The sequence below is a fragment of the Lycorma delicatula genome, chromosome 8 (genome assembly GCF_047948215.1).
Source record: "Lycorma delicatula isolate Av1 chromosome 8, ASM4794821v1, whole genome shotgun sequence".
Taxonomy (NCBI): domain Eukaryota; kingdom Metazoa; phylum Arthropoda; class Insecta; order Hemiptera; family Fulgoridae; genus Lycorma; species Lycorma delicatula.
Window position 1 is genome coordinate 91,151,008 of NC_134462.1, and position 26,342 is coordinate 91,177,349.

General features: G+C 31.8%; 1 protein-coding gene across 7 annotated transcripts in view; it reads right to left on the reverse strand.

The window, feature by feature from the left end:
- Nucleotides 1-26,342, reverse strand: part of Prp4k (Pre-mRNA processing factor 4 kinase) — an 86,430-nt gene that overhangs the window by 25,411 nt on the left and 34,677 nt on the right. For all 7 annotated transcript variants that reach the window (XR_012757466.1, XR_012757464.1, XR_012757465.1 and 4 more), the window contains exons 9-16: nt 25,911-25,995; nt 24,017-24,310; nt 19,023-19,252; nt 16,541-16,694; nt 11,718-11,855; nt 7,203-7,317; nt 3,323-3,429; nt 2,892-3,023 (exon numbers count right to left, since the gene is read on the reverse strand). Coding sequence is in view for 1 of the 7 variants with exons in the window: in XM_075373804.1 (XP_075229919.1) it covers nt 2,892-3,023; nt 3,323-3,429; nt 7,203-7,317; nt 11,718-11,855; nt 16,541-16,694; nt 19,023-19,252; nt 24,017-24,310; nt 25,911-25,995 (1,255 nt within the window). In the remaining 6 variants the exon portion in view is untranslated. The remainder of the gene's footprint in view (nt 1-2,891; nt 3,024-3,322; nt 3,430-7,202; nt 7,318-11,717; nt 11,856-16,540; nt 16,695-19,022; nt 19,253-24,016; nt 24,311-25,910; nt 25,996-26,342) is intronic.

Consider the following 26,342-nt stretch of genomic DNA (forward strand, 5'->3'; position numbering starts at 1 on the left):
TACCATATTAATTTCCAATAACGAGTTTTGGCAGAATTCCACATTTTCAGTTAATAGTAAATTTTATATCTACTACATTAAAACATATTTAACATTAGAAATATATCCTTAAAAATAGAAATCCTTAAAAGGATAATTTAATGTAATGGCAAGTCTAACTTATCTACTGTGTTTTGATGGTTTATATTTCATATTAAATTTTGTATAAAATCAAAAAATTATATTTATAAATAATTAATATATAATTTGGCATAATTCGTACTTTTTAGCTTTTCTCCAAAATAACAAAAGTCAGATTGAGCATCCACGAGGTGCGCCTGGATATATCCGGAACAAATAGGAAAAATTGTCTGGTGAACTGAATCTAAACAAACTTCATTTGTCTTCACATGATACCCACTATAAACTGACCAGAACACATCTGCAGTTGTAACTTGGGACCTAGTCCTATCACAAGTGACCCATTGAGAGTCAACCATATTTATATTTCAGTCAACCAATTTTAAGGAATACCCCACTGACCGAACCAAAAATATAGTGGGGTGCCACTTAGAAGATAACATAAGGTGGTTAGATTATATATATATATATATATATATATATAACATAAGAAACACAAGGTGGAACAGTAAATGCAACGAAACAGTGGAAAAAGATATCAAGCATGGCTATTATAGCAATCCCAAAAATCAGAAACATCCTTCCAAAATCTAGTAAAACAAAGAAAAGAAACCATCTGAACCTTAAGGAAAATAAAAAGACAAAATCAACAGAAGAATTCAAAAAATGCAGTTGAGAGACTACCACAAACCTTCAAAAAACAAGTCCAAAAATACAAACTTCCAACCCTAATGAAAGATGAAAACCATAATCTGACCCATAACAATAAAGAAAATGCAGAAATCCTAGTTAAATATTTCAACAAACTCCTAAACTTCGATAAAAGCATCTCAATAACAATACCACAAAACATCAACCCACCCACAATAAAAGACGTCTACCAAGCACTGGGTGAGATGAAGAATTATAAAGCAGCAAGAGATCAGACCTTTGTAAGACATCTGGAAACAATCAAGAAGACCAGTAAAAATCACCCTTCATCAAAAGTTTTTAAACATCTAAACTACCAGAACATCGGATGACAGCCCTCATCCAACCACTACACAAAAAAGCAAACAAGACAGACCCTAACAATTACAGGGGAATCTCACTCCTAGACACAACATACAAAATTCTTTCAAGAATCATCCTTAACAGGATCAGTTTACTACTCTAGAAAGAACGAGGAGAATACCAGAGAGATTTCAGACCCTGGAGGGACTGTCCAGACCAGTTCATAAGTCTCAAGCTAATAATGAATTACAACAGAAAAAGAAGCAGAGATGTGGTGATAATGGTAGTAGATGGTAGTTTCAAGATACAATTGCATCCACTGAGAATCCCTACTAAAAATTCTATGACACCTCAAACTAGATCCCAAATTAATAAACACGAATTAAATTGTCCCTCTCAAGCACTAAGTAAAAAATGAAATTCAGAGGCGAACTGTCAGAACCATTTGGGAACAAAACAGGACTGCGCCAAAGGAATGGACTCTCACCGCTACTATTCAACTGCGTTCTGGGAATGGTAATGAGAGAGTAGCTCATAAATAAGAATAGGCCAAGTCAAAACAAACTGCTTTGGTTTTCGCCAACGACTTGGCACTGCTAGCAAACAGCATCGATAAAGCTAAAACAGATATTAGAACTTCATAACATAGCAAATAAAACGGCCTCAAAATATTATTCGAAAAGACAGAAATTACACCCCAAAAACCAACACTATTAAAAGAAGTAAACATACACAGTAATAAAGTTATAATAGTAACCCAATTTAAATACCTCAAGAAATAAAAACAAACAACCTAAATGGAAAAAGCTTAATCCATACAAGAACAAACAAACTAGTTAAAACATAAAAATTAACCTAGTATACCAACAGTAAAAAATGTCTATCCACATACAAAAATAAAAACACAACAGTCGTAAAACCAGAAGCCACATATGCAGCAGAAACACTTTTCCAGCTGAACAAAAAGTCAGAGATCAACAGATTCCAGAAAATCAAAAGAACTGGAAGAAGCTGCATAACAAAAAGTACCAGAAAGACAGGCAGTGGTGGATTGTGTCCACAATGTTGTATACAAAAAGTTAAAACCCATCACTGATACCAAGCATAAGAGGAGACTAGGATTCTTTGATCACACATCAGGAGGATGCAAGATTCGAGACTTCTGAAACAGCTGATGCAGTACAATCTCAACTCGAAAAATACCAAGATAGGATGCAGATGAATCAAAGAAATAAGAAAGGCTCTGAAGGAAACTGGTCTTACACCAGAGGACACCACAGACAACATAAAATTACATGAAAAAATCAAGGACAAAAACACAAGCTTCACATTCACAAGAAAGAAACTCACAAAATGAACATTTTCAACACCAGAAAGGCATGGAGATCGGAATGTATGATAAAGTACTGGGAGGACTGCAAGGCCTGAAAAGCCCCTTCAAAGGACTTGGATAATGAACTAACTAAAGTGATCCTACGCGGTCATAAAAGATGGGGAAAAAATGTATATATAACTTTATTTATATAAAATAAATGAAGATTTTTTTTTTTATGTGAAAACTTAAAAAGTGAAAAATAGTAGAATTTTCATGATGCATTCACTTAAATTACAATATTTATATTGTTTAGTACTACATATTTAGCAAAATACCTGTTTTAATGGCCCATACAAAATAAATGTACAAACATCAAAATGTGCGCCCAATCACAATCTTAATGTATAGCACAATCTATGCAAAAACAATGCATTAAATTAAAAAAAAAAAAAACAGTACTTACTCTTTCAGTGACTTTATCCACTTCATGATATAGGAAATTACAATTGGTATCAAAATGCTGTTCTTTAAAAGCGCCTTTTCTAATAAGTTTATTAGGCATTTTACCTTTCAATTCCATAAAATACTTCAACATCTGTAACAGAACACACTTTAAAGAGACAGAAAAATGTTTATCATACAAAATTATCCAAGTTATAAACTTTAAGATATGTAATTAATAACTCATTAAAAAAATGTAAAACCACAGATAATTTCAATAATAAAAGAATGTCATATTAATAATCAAAAAAGAGTACAGCAAAAAAAGTAAACAAGTTCATGCATAAAACAACTTAATAATAATAATGTCTTAATTTGCTAAACACTGACGTACTCACCCATAATACACATAATGTGTGTATGGAAAAAAAATATATAAAGTGTTTTACTCACCTGATTATTTGATTTTCCTGAAAACATTATTTTACCAGTATATAATTCATAAATTGTGCAACCAGCAGACCACATATCAACTCCAAAATCATATGGTATTCCTAGAACTAAAAAACAAAAAAAATAAAATAAGTATGTAACTAAATATATAAAAAAGAAAGTAATTATAAAAAAAATCCATACAAACTGATAGAAAAATTTTAATCATAAATGAACTTCTAATCCTTTATGATATCAGGGATAGAGAACCTTGTACCTATCCAGTTAGAAAAATAAAACACAACCTTCACCCAGTTTCTATTTTTTAAAAGGTGTTCTCTAAAGAAATTAATAATTACCCAGAAAAATATGACAACTCTAAAAATAATGAATAACTTTAACGCAATAATAATAATAATAATATTTCAATAAATTTAGTGTAATTTTGAATACATCGATTAGTGTTCATCTTTAATATTAGAAATCAATATATATTAATATATAGATTTTTTTAGCATAACAGAGCCTACTATTAAGAAATAATCTCAAAAACTGAAAGTACCCACAAACAAATTTTGTTTTTTATACATATTACTATTTTGAATATTATAACACTAGATTTTTCAGTGATATTTATTTCTCTAAGATCATTAACTCTGGCGACCTCCATTCTGGAGAGTTTGCATCTCTACCTCTCCCGTAAAGTTTTAAGTTGTTAACTGGGGTTCAGCCTAGTACTACTAGAAGAAATACTAGTCAGCTGTAATGTTTTGGTTATAGTATCTTACAGATGGACCCAGATTTTATGTTAATAATTATTTTACTTCTTGGCTATTGTATATGCAATATGAATTTTTTTATTTACTTATTTTTTGAAAATTCAAATAATTCATCAACATATTGACCACTGTGCTAAATCAATTAAGAAAATAACAACTCAGCCATCAAAACACAGTAACAGAAAAACTTAAAACAACCAATGACAATAGTAAGCTTTCGCAGGATCCTGCATCATCATTTTGCAGTGATCCCGCAGGATCACTGATGATGTGGGAATGCACAATTCTATAATTACATCAAATAAATATATCTTACCTAAACATTCCATACTAGGTGGTGTATTAAATAGAAGTTAAATATAATTTAACAATACAGAGGAATATATTTATATATAACCTTTTATTATTTTACTTTTTTGGCTTTAATATATCAGTGGTAATGCTTTCAGGATATTATTTCATTGTTAATTACAATAATTCTTATTTACTTTATTTTTTTAAATCTAAATCAATGAATTATTATATATTTATAAAAAAACTCTTGAGGCTTTTCTTTTAGAATATTTTATACTTATTGTCATTAAGTATGAGTGTTCAGACTCGGTGCATGTTATTAAAAATTTATCTAAGGACTCTAAAATTTAAAGGTCTTTCTATCAGTTCACACAGCTCTTTTCAGATGCACTCAGCTCCTGACGATTCAGCGGCTCCGTACGCATTATATAAGCCGACTCCGCACTAAATTCCGGTAATCTTCTTCCATCAGCCTTCATGGACTCAACGTGCAAAATATATATTCTTAAAGTGTATCATTTATGAAATCATTAAAAGCATTTAGATACACTTATACATAATCTTATATTATCCATTCAAATATTATAGGATCATATCTAATTACAAAGTGATAAATGTCTATATTTATATATTATCTGAAACACTGGTAAATACGTAGAGTAATTACCCTAACCAAGGTACTACACAAAGGCAGATATTATCTCGACAATGAGAAGTTTCAGTAATTTCCTTTGATTATCACCTATTTAGCTAAAAACACTAACAGTTTTGTTCTTATGAAGCAGTCACAAAATTGTGAAATTTACTAGGAAAATATCATTATTATTAATTTTTCTATTACAACAGTATAATTCAACCAGTCACTGAACTGATGAAAAGTTAAAAAGAATAAAAACACAATACAATTATTAAACATGATTATTTACATTAAAAATAATTATTATGAAAGGTGTAGGGCCTTCAATTATATTCTAACAGTAATAGGCCAATCGTAACCAAAATGTTCTGGATCTAGATCCCAGTCAAACTTGCAATTTTTCCATGGGTAATAAAGTTAATTCCTCATTTACAATAATACCAACAAATATAATTGGACAAACAGCCTACTTGTTAACATTAATAATAAACAGACTAAATATAAATAATCAATGTCATCCAATACTATGCTAAAATAATATAATACAGATTAATAAAATGATTCTGAATTTTAGTGACTATGTTTCTAAACAGTATTAGGCGCATAAATTTGTTAGGATAAGATTGAGAGTGTTATTTCAGTAACCAGAAAGGTTTCTCCACATATCTAATTGCTGTTGTACAGAATGGACAGGAAGTCCCTTTACACTGTAATAAATCCAGCTTAATCAGGCTCTGCTGCTTGCCAATACTCACCAGTGATATCGCTCACTGCTGGAAAAGGTGGGGAGGATAAGCCGTGGTGGGATGATCTTAGTCACAGTCGAGTGTGGAATGATGGCAGATACGAGTTTGTTAGCTCGTGTGTGGGTCCACAAACATCCAAACACTTGCAAAACATTATTGACGACTTCTTTGTGGGTTTTGGAAAATCATTACAATCACTACAAAGAAAGCTTTTGCAACAGGAAGTATTCTTGATGCACCATATACTGGGGGGCTGAGCACTCAAGCTGAGACAAGCGATCACGATCACCAATAAAATTAACGCACTAACAATCTGCAAAGTTAGGCAATCCAAGATTGACAATGCAAGACCATGCAGAAGAACCTGAAGTTAAATGTTTTCATTTAGCCACAGTTAATGAGTTGAGTGACATGACCTTGATCGATGTGTTTATGTATGTCAATAATTGCTTGAATGTTTTCTGAGAGCAAACAATAAAAAGAACATCCTGTTCTCAGCTGAGTGAGTGTGATTTATCAAAGCTCTTGTAACCAAAATGGTTTTTATGAAGAAAGATAATCCTCACTTTTTTGAGAAAATTGAATACCATCTACATCATATGATTTGGGCTGGGATGACAGCTGAACATCTCCTTGGTCCTTACTTTTTAATGCAGTTAATCACAATTATCTGAGCCAGATAATTGTGAGTTAATCACAATGATAGACAAGTGGTTGCTTCCAGAACGAATGGCAAAAGGAATAACTGACATCATTATGTTTCAGAGATGATACGCCGCACATTTTGCTTTGAACATCTACAGATGCCTCAATGGAATTTTTTCTGTATCGCTGGATTGGACATTGTTCATAAGAGTTACCAGCTCTATTGCCTTGGACAGCAAGAAATCCTGACCTCACCACACTTGACAATGAGAGTGCATTGTAAAAGATTTTGTAAAAGGGATTTTGTAAAAGAAGAAATCTGAAAATACAACAAGATACATCAACAACTAGCAGCTCCATGATGCTGTTCGGTCAACATTTGAAATGACCACTCCTGATAAACAACCAGACATGTCTGGATGAACAAACAGACATGAAGGTGCATACAACTGTGCTTTGAACATGACGGAACTCACACATACATTTTAGATTGATAGAAGTTAAGCTGCACCTATCCTAATAATTTCATAATTAGCATAAAGGGACATCCCTCTCACCACGAACATGTTCTAAACTTTATCTCTCCTAAATGACATACAAAAAACCATCTCTATCTGTAGAATAGTACTGCTGAACATTTTGACATTTGTTATATTAATATTTACTATGGGATTTAGAAAATATAAAATTTAATATTTACAATAAATCTTTTTAGAAACATATTCAACAAGAAAACATTTTAAAAACTTTAAATATATAACCACAATGCATACTTAAATAAAAATAAAATATTAACATACTTATTTCAGGTGCTCGGTAAAAACGACTAACAAGGTACGGCGTAATTTCATTTTCTGCAACGTGTGATGCAGAACCAAAATCACACAGTTTTAACACTAGCTTACTCTCATTAACCTGCAAAAAATAATAGAGCATATAACAACATATATAAATGATTTAACAACATATATAAATTTCAATTTTATTAACATATTATTCCTTATATTAAAATATGTACTTAACAAGAAAATGCTTATTGTTATTGCTCATAAAAGCATACACATTGCACAGCTAAACAAGTTCATTCACAATAGTCAAGCTATTAACAATTCCAGTATACCGAAGTTTAGGACACGAAAAAATTAAATAAATATAAATAAACCAAAACTAAAATAAAAAAAACTACAAGGTTCCTAAGCCCTTCTCCCAGGTAAAGGAAAGATAGCCTGAAACACACAAACTATGAAAAAAATGGCTGGCTTCATATATCATAAGTGTCCATCTACCTATATTTTTGTTTTAACTAACTAAACTGCCCAAAATGAAATCCACTGCATTAAGACCTACTGTTTTCTAAAAACTATAGAGCATAAAAAAGTTATATTTTTTTATAATTCTTACATAATGTGAAATTTTACATCTACACTTTCTTACGTCATAGAACACCTTTAATAGTAAATATAAGGCTTATTTACAAGTGTCATATAATGTCGACTACAATAACTTATTTCAGTGTTTATGTATATAAACAATTACCATCAAGTAAGATCAATTAGTAAAAAGTGTCATTCCACATCAAATCAGTGAAATGCACTACTCAGATTCATGTCCAGTAATTCAAATAAACTTTACAGGTTTGGCTCTGCCCATGAAATAATGAAAAAAGTTTTTTATTTTCAGATTTTTCTGTGACTCAGTTTTTTGTGTAGAACCCTGTAAAAAAGTAAAAAAACTGTAAAAAGCAAGGTTTGGGTAATTACAAAAGAAAAAATTATCTGCTTCCATAAGATAGAGAGTTTATTTTGATGTCATTTTAAAGCTCGTGGAATGGGCTTCCATATGATGACACTTGGCAAGGTTTTGTATTAGTAGTTCAAGGTCACAAAAACCATTATTTTACCTTGAACACATCCTAGTGTATTTATTTAAATTTGAAAATATATTTTTTTGCTTCCTAATGTGTTGTATATGTAGTAAACATTTCATAATGGGATTGCAATGGGATCACATTAAAAAAAAAATTGTAATAATTAGGTACAGCAGAATATTCCAATTGTTTCCAGACTGGGTCACTTGATGTGGCAGAAAGTTGAATGTCATGACATGCACCCCAGAGCCAGCAAAAGAAAGTACATGTTTCATCCTTTTGACAAGAGTCAAGTAATATTCAGTTTAGATCATCTCTTGGAACAGAAGGTTCAGTGGTGTACTCCCCAAGACGATTGATCATGTCTATAAAGTGATGCAAAAAATACTTTTTTCAGATTTTTCAGTCACTCTTTGTTAACTGAGCTTGCCTTTCTCTACAGATTTGGAGTTTTATGACTAATTCATCACAGCCTTGGACCAAAATACAGTGACTAGCATGGAACCATCAACTTCTGCAGCTTCAAATAAAATGTACTGTTGCAATCCATTTGAAAAGTAAAGTAATAATTTCTGTAAGAAAAACCTGAGAAGTGTAAGCAAGAACTTGGTGCAAACACTTACTTCTCTTAAACAAGGTTATAAAATTTATGATGCTTGCCACAAACTGTTAGAAGCATCTGCTAAAAATAATGCCGAAGAATCTACTTCTGATGAAGAATTTCAACAATTACATCCTTTGTGCTTCCCAGAAAAAGATGAAGCTGTAAATGCTCAGAACAAGTCTGATTTCAAGTCTCATTTCTGTTTTAAATAAATCACCTATTCCAAAAACAATATTACGTGAGAGAAAATACCCTCAGCAAAAGCTTAAGAAAGCAGCAGTAGTGTTCAAAAGCAAAGTATTGAACCTGGATTCAGATTCTGAACAAGATACTATTCATTTCTCCTATGACCGTGAAATTATCAACCAAATGAGGGAAAAGTTTAATACTACCGATAAGAGCAGCAGGATGCAAATATTGACAATGCTCCCTAAAAGCTGGACATTCTAGATGAATTTGGAGTATCAGACTGCACTGTAAGGAAAGCTAACAGCATGGTTTAAGAGAAAGGTGTCACATCATGTCCTGATCCTAAAACGTAGAACTTTAGATTATAAAACAGCAGAAAAAGTAATATCTTATATGAGAGTGAGGAAATAAGTTGAATGATGCCAGGAAAAAATATTTTATTTCTCTTAAGATAAATAGAAGGCAAGAGCATGTTCACGAAAAATTAATTCTGTGTAATCTCAATGAAGCTTTTCCATTGTTTAAACTGAGGTATCCATTGCTGAAAACAGGATAAAGTTCTGTGAACTCAGGCCTAAGTAATGTGTTCTTGCAGGTGCAAATGGAACCACAGTGTTTATGTGTACAATGCACCATAACGCAAAATTTATGGTTATGCGTTGTAGAATGAAAGAACTGATAGAAAGTGATTGATTGACCAATTAAGTCTTACAAAGATATTATGACATACATAGTATATGCTAATCCATCTGAAGTTTGCTACTTTGGAAACTGCAATGATTGTCCTAGGTTTGAAAAAATCAAGGGAAGGATTCATGAAGCTTTCAAGCTCAACTGCATTGAAAACATCACCTTCAAACAGCAGATACAAATTGAAAAGAAAAACATCTCTTGAGATATTAGTCAAATCTACTGAAGAATTCATCAGTAAACTACTTCAAACACTCATTTCTTGCTAGTCAACAGTTCAGTTACATCACCCAACTGAAGCAGTCTCTGAAAGAATGTGAATATCATGTAATCTGCGACTTCGCCAAGAACTACTCATTCATTCTCCACGATGCAGCCCAAGGTTTCCACTGGAACAATGCACAGGCGACTGTGCACTTCCTCACAATCCATTTCCAAGATCCAACAACAAAAACGTTGATGCGTACATCTCTTGTCATTATTTCTGACTGTTTAACATATGACACAATAGCAGTGCACCTTTTTCAGATATATTTAATGGTTTCATGCAGTCTCATTTTACCACAAAATCTAGCCTAATCTATTATTACAATGATGGTGCTGTCTCTCAGTACAAAACATACTCAATTTTCTCAACCTCTGTTACCACCATGAATCACAGTTTGGGATCAAAACAGAGTGGAATTTTTTTGCCACATCTCATGGCAAAAGTGTGTGATGGTGTGGGAGGGACTATTAAAAGACTTGCAGCTACATTAAGTATTCAAATGACCAACAATGACCAGATCATGACTCCATGAGAGTGTATGACTGGGCAAATGGACACATTGAGTCGATACATTTCCATTAGAGTACAATTGAACAGTATAAAGGAAAAGAAAAGGCTTTGAAGAGTAGGGCAATGACAGCAAAACTACACCAGGTACTCAGAAACTCAACTATTTTGTTCTACCGAACAAGAATCAGGAGCAACTGAGGGTGTTTTCATTTTCTAACAACTCAACAGTTGCAAGTACAATAAATATAGAGGATGATTCTGAATCACAGAAATGATTGGGTTCTTGATCTGCAGATATGATGGGCACTGGTGGTAGGGGGTATTCTAGACTCAAATGAGGAAAACCTAACAGTGAAGATGAAGTTCTTACATCAACATGGACCTTACCTTACCTTCCTTTCACTACCCAGACTTTGAGGATGTTCTTAATGAAATGTACATAGGAGTGATGTTATTTCAAAAGCAGATCCCAGGGTAAATCCAACAGGAAGAGTTTATAATCTCTCAAAGCAAGAAATGGACAATGCTAGCCAGAAATTGTAAAGTGAAGTGTACACCGACCGGTTAATTCTTCTGTAAATATCTTTGAAAGCTATATGAACTGCAGTTAAGTGATGAATGTACAAGCTCATTATTTTATTTCATTATGATCTCATTGCAATCCCATTATAAAATGTTTACCACATGTGCAACACATTAGGAAGGAAACAATTTTTTTTCAAATTTAAAAAAATACACTTTTGCATATATTCAAAATCAAATAAATGTTTTATTACCTATAAATGTTTAATTAGTGTCACAAAACCATACCAAGTGATATATGTCATGAAAGCCCACTCCAAGAGCTTTAAAATGACACCACATTGAGCTCTCTAGCTCTTACAGGAGCTGAGAAAATTATTTTTTTGTAATTACCTGAACCTTGCTTTTTGCAATTTTTTCACTTTTTTTACAGGGTCCTACACAAACCAAGAGACTGAAAAATCTAAAAAAATAATTTTTTCCATCACTTTATGATCAATCCTTTGAAATTGGTGGTGGTCAGGTTGTGAGGCTTGTTGATTTGACATAGAATGGACCCAAAACAAAAGAAAAAAAAATGATTAATAAATATCTAAATAAGAAAAATAAGTTTACTTTATCTACTCAGATAAACATGATTTCAAAGACAGAAAAATATCACATACCAAAATATTGTCGGGTTTAATGTCAGCGTGTAGTATGTTAGCTTTCTTTAATAATTTTAGTGCCAAAAACAGCTGCTGACTGTATGATCGAACAGCTTTAACATGAAGTCCAACATCTTTTCCGTACTTCTTCAACACCTGTAACAAATAAATTTGACAAACAAACATGACAAAATATAAACTTAAAAAAAATAACCCCTTCCAAACAAACTAATAGGCTTCCTGAATATTTTTAAAGCCTTTGTTTAGTCCCCTTCAATTAAAAGTACTAGTGATAGTATCAGTATCATAGATCTCATACAACCTTTGGGAAATACATTTTCATAAACCTATTTATGTTAATGGAAAACACTGCACTACCAGACCAAAATTTCTAGTACAATACATAAAAAGTATTGCAGTAAAAAATGGATATAACATCTCATATTGATAATAATTATAAAAAACAAAAATTGAAATCTAGTAATACAACAATGTTGAAACCTATAAATAAAGCCTATAATAAACCTATTCTAAATCCTACCTATAATAAATCTATTCTGTACTGTTGGTAGAAGCTAAGTTTTACTTTTGTCTGACAGATATATCTGTATTGTTACCACATACATATATGCCTAACTTAATATCGGCAGACGATAATGGTAGCAGCTCAGATGTCAGAGGGAGCACAGTATATGTGCGCACTGGTATAAGTATCACTCCCACTGTACGGTTCTCCCACCATTCTCAAATAAAAGAGCGTACAAAAGAGTAAATTTTTAAGTTACTGTCAATCACCATCTGGAGAAGAAGAAGAAGAAGAAGAAGAAGGCAGAAGTTCCCTGGCCGCCTCAACATGAGACCTCCCGGCAGACGCCAACATCCCCACCGCATCAACAGGCCTGACTGGCTCGCTGAGGGAGCCACTGGACACAGACACAAACTTCCCATTCCAGCTCAGGATTGCTCAGAGAGAACCACCTTGGCCACGCCAGTGAAAAATGACCAACACCAACCTGACACTGCAGGGCTCTGGGGGCCACCATTGCCACACTGTAGTGGGGATCCAACTGGCACTGAGGGGAAGCCTGGTCTGTTTAATATTACTTAAATATTTTGATTCCAAAACTGGACAATACACACACCAGCAATAAGTGTAATTTTTAAATATCATCTCTTAGAAAATAATAATTTGTAACTTATTTTTTTTACAAAACTCAAATCATTGTTGAAATAATAGATAAATTATTATAACACAATTTAGATTGTTACCAATCAATTTAAGCAAGTTATTTCAAATTAAATTTTTTTAACTGACTGAAGAGATGAAACACAAATTAGAAGAATTTTATAGTGACTTACCTGTTTGTAAATAGGTAGTGAAGTAGACTGTCACATAAGCAGTGATTTATAACTTAAAATTTATACCAACAAAGATTTTTAATTACGGCAACTGCTTTGTACATTTTTTAAATACCAACTATTTTTATTACTTTGTAACCTTGTAAATCTTTTGTAAACTACTTTTATTTTTTGTAAATAAAACTATTTTAGATAAATTTTTATGGACTGAATAAACTTCATAAATCGCATGAAATGATGTATCCGCAAACCACCTGATCTACCTCTGGATGATTACACAACATAAATTTAAACTTCTACCTGAAAAATAGCTGTTTGTTAATAAAATACAAAAATATCAATAACTACACTGATAGACAAAAAATTTTTTTAATGTTTCTTAAGTGTGATACCATTTCTTGAATTGCTTTTTTGCATATATTACAGATCTGTAAATACAATCTTTCTATCACCCTTAGTTTTAAATAAATTACGCTTTAAAAAAATGGGAAAATATAGTTAAAATCTGTCAAATTTAAAATTTTGCACGGCCATACCTGTGTTAGAATGATTTTACTGATGCTTTTCTTTTATAGGCACATCCCGAATTAATTTCCAACAGTAATCAAGTAGCATGTTAGTATTCCATTTCCCTTTGTAGCGGCTTTCCATCGCCAAAACATCTTAATGGAAACATTCACCGTGTTCGTCACTTATGTCTCCGAGGTTGTCCGGGAAAAAATCCAGACATGTATGAAGTACCAGATGTGTAAATATGAAACCGGAATTTGCCTATAGATGGCCTAGCTGTCAATGTAGTTACCATCAAACCGCATCATTGGCACCATTTTCTTTCTTTGACAACTGCCAAAGATTTTAAACTCACAAGTTTCATACAACAGCATAGTTTTACTTAGCATTGAGCATGTCGAATTTTATACCTACAAACTAAGATTTGCAGACAGGACAGCACTGATTTTCTGTTATTATTTAAAGAAATGGTTAACAGAAAATGCTGCAGAATTCCATCGAATGCTTGTCAAAGCTTATGGTGAGCATGCTCTTGGTAAATCACAGTGTTCTGAGTGGTTTAAAAATTCAAAAGTGGTGATTTTTACATAAGAAACGAAGAACATAGAAGACTACTAAAAAAGTTTGAAGACAGCGAATTGCAAGCATTGTTGGATGAGGATGACGCTCAAATGTAACAACTTGTGGATCAATTAAAAGTAACACAAAAACCAATCTCCATAGATTTGAAAACCACTGGAAAGATCCAGAAGATGGGAAAATGGGTTCCACATGAACTGAATGAAAGACAGCAAGAAAACTGAAAAACCACTTGTGAAATGCTGCTCGCCAGGTAGAAAATAGTCATTTCTTCATCGAATTGTGACAGGTGAAGAAAAGTGGATATATTTCAAGAATCCTAAGTGTAAAAGATTATGGGTAACTCCAGGCAAACCATCAACATCGATTTCAAAGCCAAATCCCTATGGAAAGAAGGCAATGTTCTGTGTTTGGTGGGATCAGAAGGGTATGGTGTGATCTATTACGAGCTGCTAAAACTTGGCAAAACTGTTAATACTGCACACTACGGACAACAAATGATCAATTTTACATGAAAAATGACCAAAATAATAAAAAAGGCAGCACAATGTGAATTCGCTTCATGATAATGCACAATCACACATTGAAGCGTTCAGTTGGGAAATACTTTCAAATGTGGCTTAGTCACCAGACTTGGCTCCATCTGACTACTATTTATTTGCATCAATGGGACACGCACTTTCTGAGCAGTGCTTCATTTCTTATGAAAATATACAAAAATGGCTTATAGAAAACAGTTTTTTTGGCATGACATTCATAAATTATCAGAGAGATGGGAAAAATGTATAGCTAGCGATGGACAATATTTTGAATAAAATATTTTTTATCATTTTCATACAATAAACATGTATTTCCTATACAAAAATTCTGGTTTCATATTTACACACCTGGTAAGAAGTTGATTTTAACAATATCATGGTAATCGTCAAATTTTTGTTTACAAAGAAAATTTTTGCAACGTCTTTAAATGAAGCTGAAGCTGCACTTTCTACATTATTTAATATTGAGTTAAATACATCATCTTTGACCAACCAATATTCCTTCTTTAATTTTTCCTTCACTAACATTCAGAAATTTTTCCCTGATGTACAAAAATCCAGGACTATACTTCACTGCTTTTACAAATTTTTTTATTAGTCCTAGCTTGATATGGTGAGAGGGTAAAAATATTTTTTTGGGTTCAACTAAGGGCCCATGAATAATATTTTTTCCCAATTGGAGTTAAGTTGTCTCATTTCTTCCAAACTTTGGTAACATAATGTTTACTAGCCCAGCTGTCCCATTCACAAAGAAAACACATGTATTTAGTACAGCCTAACTGCATGCCTATCAAAATAGCTATAACTTACAAATCACCACATATGTTCCAGCTATGTTTTTATAATTTATTTTTTTCAAGAACATCTTTCATCACATCGTATGTCTCTTTCAAATTAATGCCACGAACGACTGGTATCAAAGGATATTAGTTACCATTGTGTAGTAGAACCACTTTTAAACTATACTTGGACGAATCTATGAAAAGGCACCAGTCTTCAGGTTTATGAACTTGTCCTAAGAGCAACATAAGCTCATCAATATTTGTGCCATAAACCGAATTATTTTCATCAATAAAGTACTGAGAAAGTTCTTTCTTGGCTTCGAGAGCCAGAAACTTTTATATTTTTTTAACTAAATTCCAACCTGCAGTGTTAATCCTAAAAGTTAAGCTTGAATTTTTGGTAAACTTAAATCCCTAACCGAGTCATTTAATTCACCTTGTGATGTAAGATGTGGCTTATTAGAAGATAATTCAAAATCAAAATCATTGTTGTCTTCTTCAGTACTGCCTGATTCTTCATCTCTGCTTTTGAAACATTCATTCACAGGTGGCTCAGAAACTGGAATAATTTCACTGTGAGGTATAGACCTGATTGCAGATTGCAACGAAGGACATTTTACAGCACGTTTAGATTTTTTAGAAATTCAAGACAGTTAAAGGGAAGTAACAATCGGTTACATGATCCTTTGGTTCACGCCAAACCATAGGTATGATAAGATAGGTATGATATGTCATAATATGTGACTATGTTATGATTTAATTTTTTATCTAGTATTTTTTATTTATAGCTTAAAAATTATGTTAACAAAGTTAAACAATAAAAAGTGAGCTAACAAAATACAATACAGGAGCTTAAAATGCTAACTATATGTTGAAAAATTTTAAAAATCCTTTAATTAAAATTTTAACATTTTTCAGAAATGGTGGGTGACAGAATGATTCTGAGTTCATACTAGTTTTCAGCATCAAAAAACTAGATTAAAATATGTATCGCATGTTAGGAAACAAAAATTATGTTTATCAGTGTTATCTTTAATAATCAAGTTAATAATACAATTATACTTAAAATTACCTCTCTCAGGTTCATGCTAAGAGGTTCAAACACCATACAAAGATGCTGCTTATGAAAAAAATGACGATACAGCCGAAGGCAATGAAATCTGTCATCTGGATCTGCATCGTTCAACCTTTTTAATATTTCTAACTCTTTTAAACCAGTCTTATGCCTGTAAGCAGATAAAAAATATAGTTTTTATTGTATAAATATTGGTGCATACTAATTGTGCAAATGTAATAGTACACTTCATAACATGCAATAATAATAATAATAATAATAATGAAGAAAAAAATCAATCATCAAAATAAGCATGCACAGTTAATAAAAAATAGACAAAAATCAATAAAAAATATCCTGTTTTCTGTAAAATCAAATGCAATAAAATTGTATTTATTTTAACTTCCATTACCTGAAACCTGAGTCATTCAAAATTAACAGATGTATTAGCCTGAACTGAATAAAAAGCTACAATTTCTTAATAATTATAGCTAATGTCTATAATGGTAAATATTCAATCACTAACTATGTGAAAGACAAATGAATAGTTCTCTAATATAAATTCTAGTGGATATCCGACTAAACAATTCTTACTTCAGTTGGATACTCCTAATTATCACACAATTCAGAGGATGGACAAGAATCTTTCATAAAGAAACTCTCATCCTGTTCTAAAGAAGATTCTTGAAATTCATTAAAATGAATTTAATTTAATGCATCATTTATTTGAACTGGTCAATGCACGATACTAATCTAGATGAAGATATGCCAATTTCCTAAAGAACTGTGAGCAAAATGGGACACCTATTTCCTGGATGGGGCTTTGAAAAACTCCTCTTGGGTGGAATTTATCAACTCATTTTGTGGCCTCTGTGTGGGATAGCTATATTATAAATAGCTATTCCCTTGCAGTATAACAAGTTGAGTTGTTCTTTTTTTTTACTGCCATAATTGTTCTTTCTAATATTATATTTATGCCCAAACCTTTTTCAATAAAAAAAAAATATGATCGGTTATTGCCGATCATAAATATGGTGGTATTGCCCAACTTTCATTTTATAGACAAAAAACTTAATCATATAAGCATATTAGAAATTTGTATTCAATAAGGCACATTCAATAATCTCCTTATGTCTAATTTGTAATAACTGCAGCTTATTAATTTGTGACTTATTAGATAGTTCTAGAATTATGTAGTACTGGAAGTAAGACACAATATTAATATAGATGTGATATAAATTTTATATTAATAGCAATTCTAAATAATAATTAAAATTCTGTCTTTTTCCTTACAGATTATGATGCATTTGTTTTAACTTATTTTCTCATTACTAACATTAACTAGATAAAGAGCCAAATCAGCAACATCTTTATTTAATTTAGTATACAGCTCACCTACATCAGATAAATTTTTAAAAAATCCACAAGTCATCTGCAAATGAATATCAAAAACATTACACTAACAACATTATTGTGTAAAACAAAGAGGAGAGGTTTAAATATACAATAACAAAATTTGAGATTATAAGCTAACAATAATGACATAAATAAAATTCAGACACAAACAAAAATGCATGTTTAATGAAACATGTAGCCAAACAGAAACTCAGAAATGTGAAGCACACTAAAAATGTACTATGAACTGGAAATGAAATAATTGTTTCACTGCATCTTTCTCAACAGCACTACTTTATATATGCAAAACTTGAAATTTTTTATGGTAATTAAATTTAGCATCCTCATAATGTATATCCATCGCAAACGCTGGATCTTTTGAAAAGTAAATTTCTAAATAAACAGGTATAAAAAAACATATGAGAAATATACGAAAGACAGAAAATAATACAGAATGTGGCAAATCTGCAGAGTTGATGAAGCAATCCCACTGAAATGTGATACTAGTTTGCTGCAGACTTGAATTAATATGTATGTTTGATATCCTAGTAATCACCATTTTGAGTTGATAAGTCTTAGAAATGGTGCACAATGGGTATTGTGACAGTTGATCATCAAGATTTAAACTTTACTGGGCAAAACCCAAAGAAATTCAGTTTCATAAAGTTTGTGGTGAGCAGACAGAAAACTGTAATTCAATCTCTCACAAGACTACTTCTTTCATGAAGGATATATAATCATAAATATTGATCCAAGTCCAGAAAAGCTGAGTATATTAACCATCAATATCAATCAAATAAATTTTGCTCCTCTGCCAGTTACATGTCATTTCTTAAACAAACAGTACTAGGGAAAAAAATATTTCTCAACATTCTGATGCAGCTGAATCTACCATATAAGAAGAGATCAGATTCTCTTAAATGTAGAGAACAAACTACTACATTCTCTTGAATGTTACAGTCCACCGAAATTCTTAGTATAAAAAAGATATTTTATTAAAATAACAATCAGCAAAAAGAAATTTCAAATTGTTAAGTTACATTAAAAATATTTTACGTACACAGCTAATAAAACTTTAAAGTTATAAAAATAGTTTAAAACTTACATGATTTCATTATTACGTATAATTTTCACAGCAACATCCTGATTTCCACGAGCACCATCTCTAGCACGTATAACATTAGAAAACACACCCTGTCCAGTATACCCATAGACAACATACCGTGAGTCCATTACTTCCCCAATACGTACTCTGTAATAACCCTCTGCATCATCCCAATTATCTGTTAGGCTAGGATTTTCTGGTAAACCGCCTTTCTCTAACATTCCTGGACTCTATAAAACAAAGAATAAATAAATAAAATTTATTGCAGTAGAAATAAAAGAATAGTAGATCCGCTAATTTGTTTATTACTTTGAAGACAGTTTTTAATATATCAGTCTTTAATTAATTTCTCTTTCTTTTGCAATCCAATTTTCAGATATTTTCTAGTTTTTTCCCCCCCGTAAAAATAATGAGCCAAAGATGACCGAATTATTCACACAAGTTTTTCAATTACTTTTCAAAGATTTCAACTATTGACAGCTAAAACTTACAAAATATTACACAGTAATTTCATTGTTGCTTATTCACTCACATTAACTGAAAGGTGCACGTTCTAATTGAAACAAAGTGTGAAAAGTAATACTTTCCTGATCAAAGTTAATCACAATTAAAATAAAATAAAAATATATCTTTATAAAAAATAAATAAATAAAAAAATGTCTCCAGACATGTAGAGATCATACCACTTACAATTCCATAGCAGATACAGCTTGCACTTCCACTTTTCAAGGAGGGAGAAGCACATTATTAATGAACAAATTTTCATTAACCAGTCTAATTAGAAGTTTAACAAAAAAAAACATTTTCCCTCCAAAAATTCAAGGGCCACTAAAAATAGATTCAAATTCTCCTGAAATACAGCCTTCCCCATATCCAGACTTGTACAGCATCTAAAAAATGCAAATGAGCTATAAATGTTCTGCCTGACCCTACCAGAGGAGTGATATCCCAAAGATATAAAAAAGAGATCCTTTTTTTTATTTTGAATTAAAATTTAATATACAAGGAGTGGATATTAAATAACCAAACTAATGCTGCTACAGAAGAACTGCACAAGCACCAAATTCGTATGACTGACAGCTATGTAGCATGAAGCCTTCTCTTTTGATTGTTGCCAGACCAGTTTTTGTACAAATATAAGTCTGGTCATGGCCTTTGTTTGAATAACATCTGTTTTTTTGTTTCGCTGAAAAAATGATAACTGTTTTATTAGACCAAAGAATTGTTGTGAAATTTCATATGAAACGTGGAGAAACCGCTACTGAAACTAATATTTTATTTAAAAAAGTATATGGCAATGAATGTTTATCATGTGTTTTGAGTGGTTTAAGCATATCCAAGATGACCGAGAAGATGTTGAAGATGATCAAAATTCAAAGCGATGAATGTTTTTTCATTCATGGGATTGTGCAACTTCACTGGGTTCCTCCTGAAAGTCAAACTATTAATCATTACTTCCTTGAGGTCCTTGCTCAACTCTGTGAAAAAATAAGAAAAAACACCCCGAATTGTAGAGGACCAAGTCATGGGTTCTTCATCAGGACAACACACTGGCTCATAATGCACTATCTGTCAATACGTTTCTAGCAAAGTATAACATCCCAGTGTTAGATCAACCGCCTTATTCAACTGACCTGGAACCATGAGGCTTTTATCTGTTCCCTGAGGTCAAATCTGCATTAAAAGGAACAAGATTTCAGACCATTGAAGCTGTAAAAGAAAAAGCAGCAGGTTTTATGGGCATGTGTGGCCCTCAACTCCAACTCAAGTTTCTCTCTTATCCCTTCCCCGATAACTCTCTCTTTTTCTAACGCTTTTATATATATATAATATCATCAACCTTCGTTAAAAAAAAACTTTGAATATTACATCTCGATGCTTTCTCGAAGCAAATAATGTCCTACTTACACATAAAACTGTAGCCTGTCCTTTAAACACTACTCTATCTCTCTCGTATGCACTAGCTCTCTCTCTCTTTCTCTTACCTCTCCCCTCAATTAGATATTAACATACATGCTACATATATCACTTGAATAATTTATTAATAAAATGTTCTTTCTCTGAAAGAACTCAGAGAAGAGGATTTCCAGCACTGTTTCAAACAATGGAAAATTCACACTGAGTATTGTAGGGATAAAGGGGTGTATATTGAAGAAAATAACAAAATATGTATAAATTTAAAATAAAATATTTTACAGCATTAGTCTTGTTATTAGTAACCACACCTTGTATTTCAACTTTCTGATCTGTTAATAATTGAAACATCACAGTGAATTATTAATAAAATAATAATGTATACATTAAATTTATAGAAATATGTTAATACCTTGAATGTGAATAAAGTACACACTTTTTAAAGACTACAATTAAGCACAATAAAAAAAATTCATATATAGGATAAAAAAAGGGTGGAATACAATCTGCATACGGAAGAACTACAGATGAGACAAACTGTCCTATTTACAGGATAGCTCAAGTTCCCTCTCCAGACTTCTTTGAGGGGGGGGGATTAATACTGTTAATAAGAAAGGTATTAGAAATGACATCTCAAAGTAAATCAACAGGCGTGTTGATTTAAAAAATTTTTAATTTGACTAAATATAGAAGAAATAGAATATAAAATGAGGTTACAAGGGAAATGGGAAAAAATTAAAAATTGTACAAATGACTTACAATGTTTAAGACCAGTGGTTTAGCTAATTATGCATCTTGTTAAAAATGTGATTAGAAAGACAGTCATTACAAATATTTTGGGACTGGATGGTAACTCTTTAACTTTCTCAATTAACTCCAGGAAACGTTTTACAATAATATAGCTATTTAGATATTCTTCTACAATATGTTCTGCTACTGTATTAAATACAAGAATAAAATTAAATTAAAGCCTTCAGCCCCTCACTTTTCCCAATTAGAGAAATTTTAAGCACCTCTTTGTTAAAATAACACATAGTGGCTAAATAACTCAATTAAATAAAGTATACTATCAAGCATGGCTGTTACACCAATCACAAAAATCAGAAACATCCTTCAAAAACCTAGAAAAACAAAGAAAAGAAACCACCTACCTGAATCCTATGGAAAATAAAGATACACTGAAATCAATAGAAGAGGAATTAAACAAAAAGCAGTCAAGAGACTACAAACACCTTCAAAAAACAATTCCAAAAATATGAACCCTCCCAACTCAACTAATGAAAGATGAAAACGATAATCTGGCGCATAACAATAAAGAAAATGCAGAAATTCTAGCTAAATATTTCAACTAACTCAACAATTGTGAAGAACCGACAGAACTCCTAAACTTTGACAACACTTTTTGTGGTGTTGTCAAACATTCACCTTAACACAATAAAAGAAGTCTACCAAGAATTAGGCGAGAAGAAGAATTACTAAGCGCAGGAAAAGATCACACCTTTGCAGAGACCTGGAAACAAACAGGAAGACCAGCAGAAATCACCCTTCATCAACAGCTTGCCAAAATCTGGATAAAAGAAGAACTACCAAAACACCAGATGACAGTCCTCATCTAACTGCTACATAAAAAAGTGGACAAGACAGACCATAACATACAGGGGAATCTAACTCCTAGATACAACATACATAATTCATTCAAGAATCATCCTAAACAGAATCGATTTACAACTTGAGAAAGAACTAGGAGAATACCAGGTTTCAGACTACAAAGGAGCTGTCCAGGCCTAATAATGCTAATAACCAGCTAATAATGGATTACAACAGAAAAAGAAGCAGCGATATGTTGATAATGTTAGTTAACTTCATGAAAGCATAATATTGATCCACAAAGAATGCAGACTGAAAATTCTAAGACACCTCAGACTACACCCCAAATTAATAAACATGTTAAAACTGACCCTTACAAACACTTAACTAAAAAATGAAATTCTGAAGCGAACTCTGAAAATCATTTGAGATCAAAACAGACTGGAAAGGCGATGAAATCTTCGCTACTATTCAACTGCGCTCTGGAAATGGCAAAGAAAGAATGGCTCAAAAATGCCCCCAAAAATAAAAATAAAAATAAAACAAAACAAACTGCCTTGGTTTCGCTGCCTACTTGGCACTGCTAACAAATGACATTGATAAAGCTAAAACAGATATTAGAACTTCAAAACATTACAAATAAAATGGCCTGAAAACATTATTCGAGAAGACAGAAATTACGCCGCAAAAAACAACACAATTAAAAGACGTAAACATAAACAGTAATAAAATCAAAATAGTAACCCAATTTAAACACCTAAAAGAAATAACTAACAACCAAAATGAAAAAAAAAACTGAATTCTAACAAGAACAGCAAACTAGCTAAAGCACAAAAATTAACCTAGTACACAGACAGTAAAAAATGTCTATCCACAAACACAAAAGTAAAGATGCTACAACACAGTTATAAAACTAGAAGCCACATATGCAGCAGAAACACTTTTCCACCTGAATGAACGATCAACAGACTCGAAAAAATCAAACGAAGAATTGGAAGAACCTACTACTTAACTAAAAGTTCCAGAAAAACGGGCAGTGGTGTATCGTGTGTGTATAGCAATGTTGTATACAAAGAGTTAGAACTCATCACTGACACCACATGTAAGAGGAGGTTAGGATTACGATTCTTTGAACATATCATGAGAATTCAAGATTCATGACTTTTGAAACAGCTGGTACAGTACAATCTCGACTTGAAAAATACCAAGATAGGATGCAGATGGATCAGAGAAAAGAGGCTCTGAAGAAATTACACCAGAAAACACCACAGACAATAAAAAAATCAAGGACAACACTCACTACGTGAACATTTTCAACACCAGAAAGGGCTGGAAAATGTATGATAAAGTAATGGGAGGACTGCAAGACCCAGTCTCTTCAAAGAGACTTGAATAATGTACTAACTAAAGTGCAGTCATAAATGAAAAAAAAGAATCATACTATTATATACAAGGAATAATAAATAGCACAGAAAACGATAATTTTAACTTACATTGTATTGATTTCCAAATGTATCAGCTTCTGCAAACATATCCCACTTGCCATCTTTCCTTTGCTGTTTTTCCTGCTTAGCAGGTGTAGGTACCTGTTGTGCAGATGTTTTATCAGCTTCAGGTTCAAATCGTGATTTACGTTTAGGTTTTGGAGGTGGGGTCAATACAGTTTCCTCACTATTTTGAGGTTCAGAAAGCTGAACAGTAGTAATAGGTTGTGAAAGAACAGGACTTGATGGTGCTGATATTAATGATACTGTATTATTTGAGTCTTCGCTAGCTGCTCCCAACCTCTGTAATTTAACACATGAAAAACTTATTACAAATAGATAATTATACAGCAAAATATTTAAACTATTACTTAAAAGAAAACGTAGGATTTAAAAAACAAACAAACAGGAAATAAAGGAAACAAGGAAGAGGCAAAGCAAGTGGGTGGCAGTTTGCAGATATATAGACCAGATGGATGAATTAAAGAAAAATAAAACATTTCAATACTTACATTTACAACTAACCTACACAAACTATTATGTATTTATTACTAATGAAACAAAAATTTTATAATATAGCTTAACACAAGTTTGTTTCTCAAATCACTAATTTAGTAATTTTAAGCCCCCATTTATGTTCACAAAACTTAATGACTAATTAGGTACTTACGTATTAACGCCATTGCAGCTACAGCCGCTGTTTAGGTTATGTAGACTTCATGTACTGACAAATCGTACATATATCAAAATAATCTAACTAAATATAACCTACGCTCGCTTCGTTTGCTAACCTCTTACGTATTAACACTACCACAGCTACAGCTTTATTTAAAAACAAAGTAGTCAATCGGATTTTGGTGGATTAACATTAAGCACCGATTTCGATGATATAACATTAAGGTTATATTATTATTAAGTTGTATATATTATGCATATTTAATGTTAATTATAAGAGGTTAGCGAGTAAAGCGAGCATACGTTATATTTAGTTAGGTTGTTTTGATATACGTACGATTTGTCAGTACACGAAGTCAATATATATAAGTACGAAGTCAACATAACCTAAACAGCAGCTGTAGCTGCAGTGGCGTTAATATGTAAGTACCATTAATTTTCCATAAACTGGCAACCAACTTCAATTGTTCATTGCTTGTACTCTTACACATTACTTGTCATCTGTAACACATTTTCTAAAATAAATAATTTTATTAATAAAACTGTTTTTCTTCATATATTATGGAAAAGTTGTTACAAAAATCAACTAGAATAAAAGTCTCTCCCCAAAGTTCTAGATCAGTGATTCCCAAACTGTGCACACACTTCAAAGGGGCGCCATGAAATATTGTAAAAGCTTCATAATTAATTATTATTAATTTAATATAAATAAAGTAAAAAAATAATGAAGATACAAGAGTATTATTTATTTTTATTCAAGTAGTCATACTTTTACTTAGGGTAGGGAGCCATAGAAAAATTTTAATTGAAAAAGAGCCTCAGCTCAGAAAAGTTTGGGAACTACTGTTTTAGACATTCCTATTACAACGAAAGATTTACAAGCAAAAACAAGTAAATAAAATAAGTGTAAAGTATGCCACAGACAGTTACGACTGTACGAAATATCATCAGTGTTAAGAGATGAAAGTTTACAGAAAATTTTCAAAAAAAGGTAAAAAGAATGTGCAAACATCAAAGACTGGTAAATCTGGTAATAGAACATGGCAAAAAATGATATATTATAAGGAAATGAATCTGTGAAACCAAATAAATGATGACAAAAAGTACAATAGTCACACTTTGAAATAATATACTAAAATAGTATTATTTCAGAATAAATTCTACAAAAATAATATCACAAACAGACAATAGTTTCCAAAAACAATCTATGCTGTATATCCATACATACCTTAAGTAACTCTTCTCTTTGTTTTCTTCGTTTTTCAATTATTTCTTCTTCGTCTTCTTCTTCATCTATTTTAATATCAGCAATCCTACAAAACAAATAAATACCTTTAGCACCTTATTTTTTTTTTTTAACAAAAAAATGGAAAATTAATTTCACTCACCTATTTACATAATGAAAACTTAACTCAAGATATAATATAATATTCTGGGTGTACCTATTTAAGACCATCTAAAGGTAGCTACTGATAAAATTTATTTATTTTTACTTAAAATCTTACCATGTTTAGAGTTGAAAATAAGGATATTTTTTCAACAATAATTTTGTAAAGCCATTTTTTATGACCAATTTTGCATTTATTTTTTTTTAGGTTCCAAAGGTTTTAATAACTTATGTTTTTAAAGGTATAAGTTCAAACAAAAACCAAATGATTCT